We start from the raw sequence: 14,466 nt of genomic DNA on the forward strand, positions 1-14,466 counted from the left end.
TCCGTGACTACTGATCCAACCGTGACACAACACAACAATTAGACGTTAACTTCGTGACTACTGTGACAACAAATCCGTGACTACTGATCTTCTCGTCTCTGTTAACTTCGGGTGAAGCAGAGCCTGCACAATCATATAAATCATTAAACGTTAGCATCAACACCATACGATCAAGAGTAAGAAACACAGAAACTAATTATGAGAACAAGAAACATAGAAACTAATTTGACATGATCAAGAGTAAGAACATTAACTCCATTTAAACTTAAACATAAATAGGTTGAGCAACTTAAACTAATTTGACAGAAACACTTAGAGCAACTTACACTAATTTGACAGTAACTCAGTAATGAGTTTTTTCTCCAACCTTTCCTCATACTCATCAAGTTCTTGTTTAGCAATTAGACTCTCTAGAAGCCTCATTTTCGACAGTTTTTCTTTCATTGCTAAATCCTCCTTCTTTATGCTCCACAAGCTCTGAAATTCAGCCAAGTCCTTCCCCTCCACCATCATCCTCTTACCACGGGCTTTAGCTGCCTTAACACCTGTGGGTCGATTGGTGACTTGATCATCTTTACCAGTTTCGGTGCCAATGGCTTGAGAGCTTGCTGTATGTGAACCGTCTTCACATTTCCTCCTCTTAGAGCTTCCATTTGTTTTAGCCGTTGTAAGGTCACACCACTTCTGGTCATGCCGCAGCTCTTTCCAAGCATGTTCAAGGGTGAACTTCTTGTTATAGTTGTTGAAGAAGATCTCATGAGCGTGCTTGAGAATATCATTCTCGTTTTGCCCGCTAGTTCTCTCTCTGTTGGCAGCTTCATAAGCTCCACAAAACTTGCACACCAAGTCATTAATCTTGTGTCATCTCTGCTTACAGTGAGCTAGCTCTCTTTTTTCACACCCAGCTACCTTAGGACTAGCCGAGTAGTAAGCAGCAATTCTGGTGCAGAAAGCTGACGACCTTTGCTCATTGCCCACAACGAGGTCTTTGCTCGTATTCAACCACGAGCTGATGAGCAAAACATCATCACTGGGCGTCCACGTCCTTCGTTCTTTACATTTTCCAGGTGTGTCTTCACCAATGTTTTCATCTTGGGTACCATGACCACCTAAGAAAGGAACTTGCGCCGCCGGAGGTGAAACACTGTCTGTAAAGTTACCAAAGCCTACATTTTGTTGACTATTAAGTAGTTCAACAAAATTTGAATTGTTAGGAAATGGATTAAAATCCATTTCCTAAGTCAGAGAAGAGAGAAGGAAAGAGTTTTACAGAGAATGATGTTGAAGAAAGAGGAGAATGAAAGAGTTTTGCAGAGAATGATGTTGAAGAAAGAGGAGAAGGAAAGAGTTTATAGAGACTGATGTTCAAAAAACAGGATCAACGCATTCAAGACCACCAACCAACTCGACTATCATGCGTTTAAGATAAAGCGGTAAAGACATCATTACGGGAAAGACCTTCAAACAAGAAACAAACTCTACTTGACACATTCATTACTCAACCACATTCATTACTCAACCATAATCTAATACAAATAGTAACACTAACCTTCAAAGTTGAAATCTCCTTCTTTGTCCGATGAACCTTCGTTATGTCTCTTTGATCCATCCATCTGACGAGACAAAGACACACACATATAAGATCAACATGAGACAGAAATCAACGCAAGAAAGAACTCGAAATTGAAACAAATTTGCAACAAAATTGATCATGCGTTTAAGACAAAACTAGTGGACTATTATTTAACAATAACCAACACAGAACAAAGATATATCAAGTTAATTCATTCTCACGCTCACCTTCTGTACTTGGTGAAGAATGGATCCCTCAAGAGGTACAATGCCCATAACAGCTTCCCTTCTCCTACGCTGAACAGAAAAAAAAATACAAGCAATTTAATCAATTCGGTTCTGGCATTTTATGTAATTGAGGTTCTGAGAAATGTCTAACCTCCGTCCCTTTGAGGTTGAGAGAAATGTATTTGCTTGCTCTGCTCTTCCCACGGGTTACGATTTAAAAGACATGCAACCAACCAAATAAAAAGATTACAACTTGCGACAGAACAAGAAGAATCACCACCGATAGACATGCATGATTGAAGTATACAACACCCGGTTTACCTTTCTATTTGAGGAGAGACACAGAGAGAGAGATCTGTCGCCGTCGAGAACATCCACCAAGAGAGACGCCGAGCGCTTCATCGTCGAGTAGATCACGCGAAAGAGAGGCAGAGAGGCGAAAGAGAGGCGGAGTCATCCCCACCGCGCCGATTGATTCATCTTCAACGAGAGGTGAAGAACAAGAGCCGGAATCATCGACTGATTTAGCCGACGACAACAGATCAATCGCGACTTTTTCAATTCCAAAACGTCTCTTTGATTTCGCGGAGCCGAGAGAGAAAGAGAGATGAGAGAGAGGTTTGATTTTGCGAAGCCGGGAGAGAAAGAGAGATGAGAGAGAGGAGGAGACGTCAATAGGCGACGCGTGTCCCTAAGCGACGGTTTCTCTTCTCTTATTTAAGCAACGTTGCTTCTATTAACATTTAATTCCTTTTTAAATTTAATTCCAATTAAGCTAAGCAACCCCCATTAGCAACTGGGATAATGATGCTATAAAACCATCATTAACGGGGGCTCTTAGCAATAGGGTCCTTAGCAAAAACTAATAAAATATTGGGTAGGTCCCACTAATTTTTTAAAACCAGGTCTCTAGGGTTGTGATATAAGGACCGACCTTCACTTGTTTCTTGCACTGTTCGCGGGCTCCACTGACACGTGGCGGTCCGCGATTGGTTCGCCTTTTAATTTTTTTTTTTTGAATCAAAAAAACTTTACTATGAAATTGTGCAGGCCCATTTCAACGTTACTCATGCTCTAAAAAGAGTGAAATTAACCTTTATTATTCCAAAAACCTTTATTATTCCCTCCCCATTCATGTTCAATCAAATGTCACCCTTCATCTCCATGGTTCGTGTCCTAATTTTGGGATTAGGATAATCCTGGATAATCCTGATATTAATTAATTTAGAAAGGCTTTTACTTTTTATTCGCTTTTGTAACTAGAGTTTTACTTTATTTACTCAATATAAAAATTCCTTAAATCATGCCTACTTCATGAAACGAACATTCACCGAAAATCCTTTTAAATAGCTGTCAATTTTTTTTATCTTATTTCTAAAATATTGCCAAATTAGCCCAAAATATATAACTCGACAACAGCACATGAGTATCGTTTAACTATCAAGCCCAATCCATTTCAGGCCTATTCTAATATCTCACAATTTTACTAGCCACACCACCTGATGAACAGATGAAGTTTATTTCTCGAGTTATGTTAGCTTATACATCTTCATACAGACATACACCAACCCCAACTTCAACACTAGGGAAATAGAAAAGCAGTGAGATCTTACTTCTCTGGGTCACAAAGGAGCCAGGATCCGCTGAATGGTTTAGAGGAGTAATGGAGGAAATAACACAAATATAATTAAAAGCATGTTTAACGAAGAGTTCTTAGGGTGGAGTTTTTACCGGAATATAAGAATCCATATCTTAATTTTTAACTAAAAAAGCTAAGAACCGGTTCTTAAATATATTTATATTCCGCTAAGAACCTATCCTAAGAACCTCCATTAAACATGCTCTAAGAGCATGATTAATCCGGGGTTCTTAGGATGTTAAGAAACAGTTTCTTAACCTTTGCTAAAAACCTCACTCTAAAAACTCCGGATTAATCATGGCGTAAGTGTTACTTTACTGAATGAAGTATTAAGTTACTTTACTTTTGCTTTTAATTTCTTCTTTTTTAAAAAAGTACAACGAAGGAAAAAATTACCAGTTTAAAAGAAAATGATTTTGATTAAGGTGTAAAATAATGAGAAGCAAATACTAAATTGATATGCCTTTATATATTCAAACATTTACAAGGGTATAATTCTTTTTTGTGGAACACTAAAAAAATATAACAATTATTTTATAAAAGCTCATGTAGTCGAACATACATGATTATTCAACGACTCACCAACACTGTTTTATTATTTTACACGATGTAAGCTCGTTATTTTCCTTCGACTGCACTATATTCACTTAGTTTGTTTCTTCTTGATTGAGTCGATAATCTTGAGAACCATAAGGACTAAAGGCTTCGAGGAACAAGTTGGATTTACGCCGAGGATCGAGTCCCATGTCATTACACAAATCGTCGGCATGTTGGATGCTGAAAGTAGAAATGCAATGACGTTTATAGAATCTGCTCGATCTTCTCATCACGTCCATTTCCTTGGAAAATTGATCCAACATTTTCTCTTTGCTCGGTAATTTGAATTTCCCATCCACGAGTCGGCTTAACCACAGCGAACGTAGCTCTGATGTGTGTAGGTTTGAGTTGCTCTGAACGTATCCCACGAAACCCATGTTTGGTATCAATGGATGGATTGTTCCCCTGAAATTTGGTTTTGTTATTATAAGCAACAATATAGGCTTTACTAGAACTAATTAGCGTTTAATTTTCTATATCGAGTATTTTTTATTTAATTTAGACAAGATTTATATTCTTAGTCTTGTGATGGAGATTTTATAAGTGCATGTACCTGTATAGAGGCATAACACCGCATGGAAAGTCAAGCCAACTTCGAAAAGGTTCAGGAACGATGGCTTTGAGCTTCTTCTTGCCATCATAACCAGTTGCAAGTATCACAACATCAGCTTCTAGCATAGTCCCATCCTCAAACTCAATCCCTTGATCATAAAAGCACCACTTTGATGTTTTCTTAAACCGGATCATCCCTTTATCCGCTTCCTCAAAGAAATTCTCCGGCATGATGGCCATTTGACAAGAAGCGTAGTCTTCTTCAAAAGAATGGTCTGGTTTAAGACCATATTTCTCTAGAGGAAGCTTCCACGTAACATATGATTCGATGAATTTGGAAACCACCGCACGCTGTATTGTCATATGTTTATAAAAACTTAGAATATCACATAAAATCCCGCAATTGACTGAGACCAAAGTAATGTATAGTTAAGATCACAAACCAGAAGAGAGAATAGGAGGCAAAAGAAAGTTTTAAGGAAGCTTTGGTTAGGCCTATCATGGAGGAACTGAGAAGCTCTGGTAGAGTAGAACAAGAAGAATGGTAAACCCCACACCCAATAATGCGGGACCACCCAATGTGTCGTTCTCACCACCATTGTGCATGCTTGTCCACCTTCTCCTGCAAAATTTATACATTTTATTTAGTTATTGGAATCATACTGATCATATAATTAATGATTCGAAATTTCGAATGGATCATATTGGAATATTTAATGTGTCGGTTCATTACCAAACTTGTGAGCAGCTGTTTGATTGTGTCAATCAGAATAACGGTCCAAGTCCACCGAAAATATAATATTATGTATTTTATATAAGAATATGGTTGCTATATACATATATTATATTTTGACTTGAGCAAATTGTTAGAGTGAAGATATAATTAAGTATTGATTAATAAAGACTTTTGGGAAAGAAAGATAATATAATCTTAATATGTATATAGTATATACCTTGATTTGCTAGAGCAGACTCTAAAGCCAAATCAATGGCTGATTTCTTGAAGCCAATTACGGCGACTTTCTTGCCACAAAGGAGATGAGAAGCTTCTCCTTTCTCTAATTTGCAGTAATCCATAGAGTGCATCACTTTCCCTTTGAATATCTCGGGCCCTTTCTTCTCTGGAAACGTCGGTATTCTTGGTACGTCGCCATATTTTCCGGTGCACACTACCACGAACTCAAATGCATACCACTGCACACACATGTACAAAAAATGTCATGCAATGACGATTCACAAATAGACATAGATAACATAAAACACCAAAAAAAAAAGAAGAAGAAAAAGAATACGTAAACTCGAGTTATTTACTGATGCATGCAACAGTTTACAAAAAACTACTTGTAATTTCTTTACAAGTTTTGGATAAAAGATATATTTAAGTTTTTTTTTTAACTAAAAGATATATTTAAGTTGTAACTACAACAAAAAAAAACTCCGGTTCATATACATAATTTAAATTCTTTTTTAGCCACAACCAAAATTACATGGCTGCTATAAATTCTAATTAGATTAATATTTTGTTGTCACATAATTTTATAGATCAGTTTAAGATTTAATTTGGGATACCAAGTTGTTAAAGAAAAAACCATAAGAACATAACTGAAAAGGAAAAGTTATATATGAGTGCTGAGTGATCTGCATGCAATAATATATGAGATGAAATAAGACAAACCTGAATCTCTCCAGCGTCTCCATTTTGAACAGCAACTTCCCATACAGGTTTTTCGGGCAACGAGTGGCTGTAAGCACCTAGGTCAACCATCTGTGGAGTTCCGCCGTCACCTGTGTACCTAACCTTGATGACCTTAGAGCCAAACTTCATGAACTTAAGGAGATCAAAATGCTTAGCATAAGATTCCAAGTAATCTAATATTTCAGCGTAAGATGGAAAAGTAGTGTCATCTCTGTTGGGCCATGGAAAGTCAGAGAACTCGTAATCGACTCGAGTCGATTGTAATTTAGTTGTCTCGTAAGTGCAACTATTCCAAACACCTCCGACCGAATCCGAGGCTTCAAAAACGATCGGGTTGTGATGGGCTAAGTGCTTAGCGGCTGCTAAACCGCTAACACCAGCACCGATGATCGCTACTCTGGAAGAAGTAAGCTTATCGTTAGAAGCCATTGGGAGAGAGTTAGAGGAAAATGGTTTTGATGAAGAGTGTTTTGAGTTGTTTGTGAGTTTGCATGGGACGTATTTATAAGGTTTTTTCTGGCCGGGTCACACATTGTGCACTTGGCCAGCAACTATTAATTTTTTTATAGAGCACGTGGTTTTGAATACCGGTTAATTCTGGAGGAGTTTGAAAGATCTAAAGTATACTTTGTTCTTTCTTTGAGAAATTTGGTGGTTATTGTGTGGAAATTTCTGCAAGCGTGCGTTATGAGATCAATACTTCGGCTTTTTTTTTTGTAATTGCTCGTGTTAAATTTCTAAGTATTTTCAAGAAGTCTAATGGAATATTTCTTTTAAATTATTTATTTAACTTGCTTATTATGTCTTCGTAAATTTGATTAACAATGGATACACGTGCGGTTCTAACTTCGTTCTCGATATCTCCTCAGGTAGATATGTATTACAATGGATACACCAAATCTTCGAAATTCGAATACCATTGAGAACGTTAATTGAAGGATCGAGATCTAGAGATGGTAGATTTTCATTTTGCATTGTGACAAATTTAACGTTTTTAGAAATTACGTTTCTGCCGTATTTTTTAGAGAAAAAAACAAAAAAAGCACTAAATCAAGTTTATGTTCCCAAACTAGCATTCAAGGTCAAAAGTCACAAAAATAGCACTTAATGTTTTATCAAAAATCACAAACTTAGGGTTTAGAGTTAAAGGGTGAGGTTTAGGATTTAGGGTTTAGGGTTTAGAGTCTAAGGTTTAGGGTTTAGATTTTAGGGTTTAGGGTTTAGGGTTTAGGGTTTAAAGTTTAGGGTTTAGGGTTTAGAGTTTAGGGTTTAGGGTTTATGGTTGAGAAATGAAGTTTTGGAGATAAGATTTCAAATTTTGAAAAATAAAAAAATTAAAATTTTCAAAGGATAAACTTAGAAAGGTGCTATTTTGGTCATTTTAGTTTTTGAGTGCTATTTTTGTGATATAAACTTAGAAAGGTGATATTTTGGAGATTTGCCCTATTTTTTATGGTTTCCAATATAATTCCGTTTATAAACGAAAATATGTTTAAACAGAATACATACTAGCTAAGAAGAAATAACCACATAAAATCAACAGAAATGGATACTATACTTTTATCTAATTTAGTTAAAATATTTTTGATTTGATAGGTATTATTTGAGAAGTATTTTTTATATAATAATGCTTCTAGACTGGTCCTTAGCAGAACAAGACGATGATCTCTTTATTTTCTTTAACTCCTCGATGCTTAAAAGGTTTTGTTTATTACCATAAACAGTTACTAAAACAAAATATAAATAAACCTATTGTTCAAATCCCTTTTTTTTGTTCAACCAACCTATTGTTCAAACCCTTTTTTTTGTTCACCCAACCTATTGTTCAAACCCAAACTTTTTATTTTCACATTAAAGATATACTTAAGCAACCAGAGGAAATTCAATGAATGATCTAGTCTAAAACTATTCCAATAAAATACAAGATCTTAAGTTTGATCAACGAGAAAAATAACGGAAAATAGTACATTGCATTTATATATATAGTCTTTGGTGGATTGACTTTAGAAAATTATTTGAATCATTTATAGGTCTATTCTTTAATCTGTTATTTCTGTCTGGTTCTTGAACTGTGACTAGTATATTTTTATGTTCTTCTTGTCTCTAGTCTGTACTAATATTAGACTAAATCTTTATTCCAAAAATTTAGTATAAAATAATAAGTCCACGCAAGTTTTGAATTTTAAAACAGCAGAAAAATGTCTAGCCTTATAGTTTATATTTGACTCGCATACAAATTAAATTATGAACTATACAACATTTCGGTTTTTCGTTTGTCTAAAAGAGTCACGGCATCACAAGTATATTAATACATTTTGATTGAAATCTTACAATACTTAGTCATCATATTTAAATACGAATTAATAAAATTGAGTCCGAAATTAATAACAATATATAGGGCTGCCAAAAATAATATCGCAACAAATATAAATATTTAGTTAAGAACAGTGTAAAATAATTTGATTCAGATAATATTTTTTGATATTACAATTTTTATCGTTTAACTACAATGAAAATTTGATGTAAATACATTGTGATAAAAAAATGGATTATCTATGAAACTAAATATGAAGATAATGAAATAGACTTACAGAACTTGCAGCTAAATCATTAATTGTCCTATCCAATTAATTTAACTTTTTTTTACTTCAAATTATATTTCATACACATATACAAACAAAAACAAGTCTGCTGAAATAAGACTAGCCTTTTTCGGTTGACCATTCTTCTGTTCTATGTCGTTTGCGATGGCTTTTGATATTATTGGCATTAATTTATTTCAAATGAACGAAGAAAACAAAATTTATTAACCGTACATATCTTTAACATATTTTTATATATCCAATTCATACATGTCATACAGAATCATCCCCAACCATTTAGTTCATAATGTCTAGGCATACGTACACATATAGTGGTGGTTATTTACACGTGCACCGAGTAAACCAACTTTTTCAGTTCTGAATGTGGAGAATTTTCAAATCAAACGTAAAAGAAAGCACACAAAAAATTAAGCTAATTAAGTCACAACTCACATGTAGAATTTGACTTGGAAGATGGCCAATTCTTCAGTGAATAAATCACATTCTTGGAAACAATTATATACTAATTTCGAAATTGACAATTATTCACGTTAAATCATTTAGCTAACTAACGGAGGTTTTATTAAGACTATACAAAGCATTTTAAATCCAATGAAGTTGAGACACCGAAACTCGCATTATGTATATAGTCATTAGGCCTGGGCATTTTACCCGGATCCGAAGACCCGACCCGAAACTGACCCAAAAAAACCCGGTTCGGGTAGGAACCGACCCGATCAAATTACGATAGGGGTCTTGTTGCAGAGGATCCGCGGATCTTGTTGCAGACCCGACCCAAATCCGATGGATATCCGAATTAATAATGTAAATTAAATAAAATGCATCAAGGGGAATCGAAGACGGGTTATTCGTCTAGAGAACATGGGGGTCAACCACTAGGAGACAACGAATTGTTGTTGTATCTCGCATAGTTTAATATATATACACATTTTAATATAATAAAAACACAAATTTTGAATAAAATTTCGAATATTTTTGGATATATAAATATTTTCAGATATTTTTTTGTATTTTTAGGTCTTTTTTAAATTGAACTCGAACCGAACCCGACCCGAAACCGAACCGATAAATTTTAGTTACCCGAATGGGTCTAACTATCTAAGACCCGACCCGATCCGGACCCGGCACGATCCGAACCGACCCGGAACCGAGAATTTGAAATTACCTTATCGGGTCATAAACTCTTAGACCCGAAAGACCCGGACCCGATCCGAACCCGACCCGACGACCCAAATGCCCATGCCTAATAGTCATACATATATAATAAAATAAAGGAAAGAAGAGGAAGCAACAACGAAAATGAGGTGTTTGAAGGATACTCAAGTAGAATAGAGAATGTTAGGAATATGGTTCGATAAAATTATGAAAGGGAGAGAGTAAATACATTGTATCATTTTAATTGTTTGGTACGATTCAATTTACTTATGATCGATTGATACTTTGTAATATTCGTGTCTTTGTTACATTACATGCACACATCACATATATACCTTCATGTGGTCCTTGTTATATTTTCTTAGAGAGAGAGAGAGTGGTGTAAACTTACCGAAGGTGATTGATATGTTAATATTTACATATCTAGGGTTAGAGTTTTATTTAAATTATAAAATACGACAAAGGTTTGTTTTTGTATAACATTTTCTTTTGCAAGATTGGCTATATGTACAAATGAAATACATACTACATATGAGTCATATGAGAAAAAGTCTTTGATTTTATTTTTGGGATGTTCATGCAGACATGCAGTTCTATACTAATTATCATAACTAAATATTTATACAAATGAAACATTAAAAGGCTTTTTCTTATTTTTTTTCTCGAACTAAAGGGGTGATAAATTGAATATGTCGGATCTAGTAGTAGGATAGTAGTTTAGCATGCATTCCCCTTAATTGTTGGGTCCATAACACATGCATGAATAAAAGACGTAAAGCTATTGTCAAGCATCAACTGGATCAGGCGCGTATGTATGGGTTTGTAATGGTATAGGCCTATAAAAGCCCACTAAAAGTATCAGTTACGGTCTCGCTTGGTCAGTTGGTCACCATATAACTCAGCGAATGTACAAAGAATAATGTAACGGTGACGTCAAGTATCTAATTACCAGATTATTGTTGAAAGTTGACAAGAATTTGTATATATTAAACAATTTATCTATATTAATTAACCAAAAATGTTTTCTCACATCTTCTTCATTGCCGCGTAGTTTAGACATTCACGTATACAATGTATAATATCTTGTTACCTAGCTGCTTGTGACGTGTGTGCGGTAGACCAAACTAAGAAATAAAAACAGGATTAACTCATTGAAAAGTAAAATATCATTATCTAGATATTTGCATTAGACGGCTGTCAGATTAATGCCTAATTATAATTAGGAAGATTGGGTTAAGTTATGTCATTATCTAGATACTTGCATTAAAAAAAAGATTTGCAAACAAGACTTTGACTTTTAAAATTGCGTTTTGATTTTCTTTCTATCTCAAACTTCCCACACTGCGTCTGAAAAAAACGTTTTTCTTGTAAGGAGAAAGAGCTCAACGACCAAACACCTCCAAGGCATAGACTTTTGTTTTTTTTCTTTAATTAATTAATTAATTAAACTATCCTCTGTAATCTCGTATCCGAAATTCTCGATAATCAATCTCTTATCCTCATCAAATAAAAAAAAATGCGATTTTTATTTTTGGGTGTTTGCGTTTGCACAAAAATTTTGACTTTGAATTTGGGGTAGTAATCAAAAGCACATTCTGGGTTGATTCGTTTTTTAGTACAAACTACAAAGACATTGATTTTGTCAAAGCTTACCTTCTTATCTATAAAATTAAAATTTCGTTTTTTTTTTCCTTTTTATTCTTTTTCTACCCAATTGTAGGATCATTAGAAGAAGTAGATTCTTACGTTGCTACAATTTCGTGATTAGATTGTTTCGTGTATCCTCAAAAAGCGGAAGAGAAATCGTGTTTATAGATTTTAACAAGATTTCGTCTTAAGGTTTCTCAAAGGTAAAGACTGTTTTTTTTCTAATATAGTTTGAATAAAGTGTTTTTTTTTTTTTTTGCTGAATCAGAGATTTGATGATTGTGTGCCAGGTGAAATAAGTTTAGCTGCATTGAGTTATATTTGAGCAGATAGTTTATTAGGAAGGGAACTACTATGGGTTGGTTAAACAAGATCTTCAAAGGCTCTAACCAAAGGCCCCCCGTGGGGAATGAGTACTATCATCATAATGGCGGCTATTACGAGAACTACCCGCACGAACATTCTGAGCCTAGTGCAGAGACAGATGCTGATCATACGCAGGAACCATCTACTTCTGAGGTTACTATATGCTGATTGAATATTTGATAGCTTTTGTTTTATAGTTTTTTTTTCTGATTTAGGAGATCTCAAAAATAGTCAAATAAATCATATTAGTCTCCATTTATCAGATAATGGTTTGTAGTGTAACCTCAAAATTTTGTTGTTTTTTTTTTTACTTTTACTAGGAAGAGACATGGAATGGGCAGGAAAATGAAGAAGTAGACCGTGCAATTGCATTGTCTATTTTAGAAGAAGAGAATCAAGGACCAGAGACTAATACAGGCGCCTGTGAGTTACATTTTACTGATTGTTTTAGCCCAAAACAGAATAATATGAAAGAAAAAAAGATAGTTTTGTTTCATACATTTTGAAAAAAATAAAATAAAAAATGAAAAGCAGGGAAACACGCAATGATGGATGACGATGAGCAGCTTGCTAGAGCCATACAAGAGAGTATGATAGTTAGGAATGGAACTACTTATGACTTTGGGAATGCATATGGGAATGGACATATGCATGGAGGAGGCAATGTATATGACAGTGGTGATATTTATTATCCAAGACCTATTGCTTTCTCAATGGACTTCAGGTTTCACTTAGATGGCCTTTTAATTTTGGTTGATGTGTTATAGTTTCTTTTAGCTTTTTATCAACAACTTGTCACTACTGGCATAGGATTTGTGCTGGCTGCAATATGGAGATTGGCCATGGAAGATATCTGAATTGCATCAACGCACTATGGCATCCACAATGTTTTCGATGTCATGGCTGCAGTCACCCAATCTCTGAGTACGAGGTGAACTCAAATTCATTCTTTCCGTTGTAGTTTAACCTTTGAATCAATGTAATAACATGTTTTCCTTCTTTTCTTTTTGGTCTTAAATAGTTCTCAACGTCTGGGAACTACCCTTTTCACAAAGCTTGTTACAGGGAGAGGTTTCATCCAAAATGTGATGTCTGCAGCCTCTTTGTATGTAAAATCTTTACCCCTTTTCCGTTGTTTTTCTTCGGATATTGCACTTATCTTATGTTACTTTCTTTTCTTGTGACAGATTCCAACGAACCATGCTGGTCTTATAGAGTATAGAGCACATCCTTTCTGGGTCCAGAAGTATTGCCCATCTCACGAACACGATGCTACTCCTAGATGTTGCAGTTGTGAAAGAATGGAGTCACGGAATACAGGATATTTTGAACTCAACGATGGACGGAAGCTTTGCCTTGAGTGTCTAGACTCATCGGTGATGGACACTTTTCAATGCCAGCCTCTGTACTTGCAGATACAAGAGTTCTACGAAGGACTTAACATGACGGTAGAGCAGGAGGTTCCACTTCTCTTGGTTGAGAGGCAAGCACTTAACGAAGCCAGAGAAGGTGAAAGGAATGTGAGTAGAACAAAAAAAATACAAATTTACTTTAGTAACTATTTGAGAATGTGTCACATTTATATTGTGTCATTGTGTGCTTTCTTTAGGGTCACTATCACATGCCAGAGACAAGAGGACTCTGCCTTTCAGAGGAACAAACTGTTAGAACTGTGAGAAAGAGATCGAAGGGAAACTGGAGTGGGAATATGATTACAGAGCAATTCAAGCTAACTCGCCGGTGCGAGGTTACTGCCATTCTCATCTTATTTGGTCTCCCTAGGCTACTCACCGGTTCGATTCTAGCTCATGAGATGATGCACGCGTGGATGCGGCTCAAAGGTGAGTTTCTTGCTTCTTGTTTCTTATCTAACTGCTTCTCTTGTTTCACGTTTGTTGAACCGTTACTACAATGTGTGGTCTTGAAAAAGGGTTCCGGACACTGAGCCAAGATGTTGAAGAGGGGATATGTCAAGTGATGGCTCATAAGTGGTTAGAAGTTGAGTTGGCTGCTGGGTCTAGAAACAGCAACGCTGCATCATCTTCTTATGGAGGAGTGAAGAAGGGACCAAAGTCGCAGTACGAGAGGAAGCTTGGTGAGTTTTTCAAGCACCAGATAGAGTCTGATGCTTCTCCGGTTTATGGAGATGGGTTCAGGGCCGGGAGGTTAGCAGTTAGCAAGTATGGTTTGAGGAGAACACTTGAGCATATACAAATGACTGGGAGATTCCCGGTTTAAGAACTCCAAAGTCTTTTTCGATTGAGTTTTTGTTTTATAGGATCCTTGGTAGATTGTTATTACATAATACTCTTAATTCTTTTGCTGAAAATATGAAATTTCTCGACTATACTCTCATGTGATTTGAATTTATAGTGTAATTCATTCAATGATTTTTCTTCTTCTTGTATTTA

General features: G+C 35.5%; 3 protein-coding genes across 4 annotated transcripts; 1 reads left to right on the forward strand and 2 right to left on the reverse strand.

The window, feature by feature from the left end:
* Nucleotides 1-327: 327 nt before the first annotated feature.
* LOC106431830 (glutathione S-transferase T3-like) lies at nucleotides 328-2,202 on the reverse strand. Its single transcript, XM_013872654.1, has 5 exons — nucleotides 2,122-2,202; nucleotides 1,801-1,869; nucleotides 1,550-1,613; nucleotides 876-1,166; nucleotides 328-815 (listed from the first exon to the last, which is right to left on the reverse strand). The coding sequence occupies exons 1-5, from the start codon at nucleotides 2,200-2,202 to the stop codon at nucleotides 328-330; spliced, it is 993 nt and encodes a 330-aa protein (XP_013728108.1).
* A 1,589-nt stretch (nucleotides 2,203-3,791) lies between these two features.
* On the reverse strand, nucleotides 3,792-7,131 carry LOC106449517 (probable flavin-containing monooxygenase 1). The gene is made up of 5 exons (XM_013891268.3): nucleotides 6,264-7,131; nucleotides 5,542-5,782; nucleotides 5,032-5,210; nucleotides 4,590-4,939; nucleotides 3,792-4,441 (listed from the first exon to the last, which is right to left on the reverse strand). The coding sequence occupies exons 1-5, from the start codon at nucleotides 6,711-6,713 to the stop codon at nucleotides 4,087-4,089; spliced, it is 1,575 nt and encodes a 524-aa protein (XP_013746722.1). The 5' UTR covers nucleotides 6,714-7,131; the 3' UTR covers nucleotides 3,792-4,086.
* A 4,308-nt stretch (nucleotides 7,132-11,439) lies between these two features.
* On the forward strand, nucleotides 11,440-14,462 carry LOC106449501 (protein DA1). Of its 2 annotated transcripts, none has more exons than XM_013891256.3 (9): nucleotides 11,440-11,892; nucleotides 11,980-12,208; nucleotides 12,376-12,478; nucleotides 12,587-12,779; nucleotides 12,866-12,986; nucleotides 13,077-13,160; nucleotides 13,243-13,575; nucleotides 13,665-13,896; nucleotides 13,986-14,462. In XM_013891256.3, the coding sequence occupies exons 2-9, from the start codon at nucleotides 12,044-12,046 to the stop codon at nucleotides 14,291-14,293; spliced, it is 1,539 nt and encodes a 512-aa protein (XP_013746710.1). In that variant the 5' UTR covers nucleotides 11,440-11,892; nucleotides 11,980-12,043; the 3' UTR covers nucleotides 14,294-14,462. The 2 variants fall into 2 exon arrangements, with proteins under 2 accessions (XP_013746710.1, XP_013746716.1); XM_013891262.3 differs by having other exon boundaries at nucleotides 11,448-11,892; nucleotides 12,590-12,779.
* The last annotated feature ends 4 nt before the right edge of the window (nucleotides 14,463-14,466 follow it).

The sequence above is a fragment of the Brassica napus genome, chromosome C8 (assembly GCF_020379485.1).
Source record: "Brassica napus cultivar Da-Ae chromosome C8, Da-Ae, whole genome shotgun sequence".
NCBI lineage: Eukaryota > Viridiplantae > Streptophyta > Magnoliopsida > Brassicales > Brassicaceae > Brassica > Brassica napus.

Bases quoted from the DNA above. Each gene is read 5' to 3' on its own strand.
- LOC106449517 (XM_013891268.3), bottom strand. From the start codon at position 6,713: ATGGCTTCTAACGATAAGCTTACTTCTTCCAGAGTAGCGATCATCGGT. The intron at 4,940-5,031 runs GTTTGTGATCTT...ATGACAATACAG, and splicing joins GCCTCCTATTCTCTCTTCTG to CGTGCGGTGGTTTCCAAATT. The intron at 4,442-4,589 runs GTACATGCACTT...ACCAAATTTCAG, and splicing joins GGTGTTATGCCTCTATACAG to GGGAACAATCCATCCATTGA.
- LOC106449501 (XM_013891256.3), top strand. From the start codon at position 12,044: ATGGGTTGGTTAAACAAGATCTTCAAAGGCTCTAACCAAAGGCCCCCC. The intron at 12,987-13,076 runs GTGAACTCAAAT...GGTCTTAAATAG, and splicing joins ACCCAATCTCTGAGTACGAG to TTCTCAACGTCTGGGAACTA. The intron at 13,576-13,664 runs GTGAGTAGAACA...TGCTTTCTTTAG, and splicing joins CCAGAGAAGGTGAAAGGAAT to GGTCACTATCACATGCCAGA.
- LOC106431830 (XM_013872654.1), bottom strand. From the start codon at position 2,202: ATGAAGCGCTCGGCGTCTCTCTTGGTGGATGTTCTCGACGGCGACAGA. The intron at 1,167-1,549 runs GTTAGTGTTACT...AACAAAATGTAG, and splicing joins AGGAGATTTCAACTTTGAAG to GCTTTGGTAACTTTACAGAC. The intron at 816-875 runs GTAAGCAGAGAT...GAGCTTATGAAG, and splicing joins AAAAAGAGAGCTAGCTCACT to CTGCCAACAGAGAGAGAACT.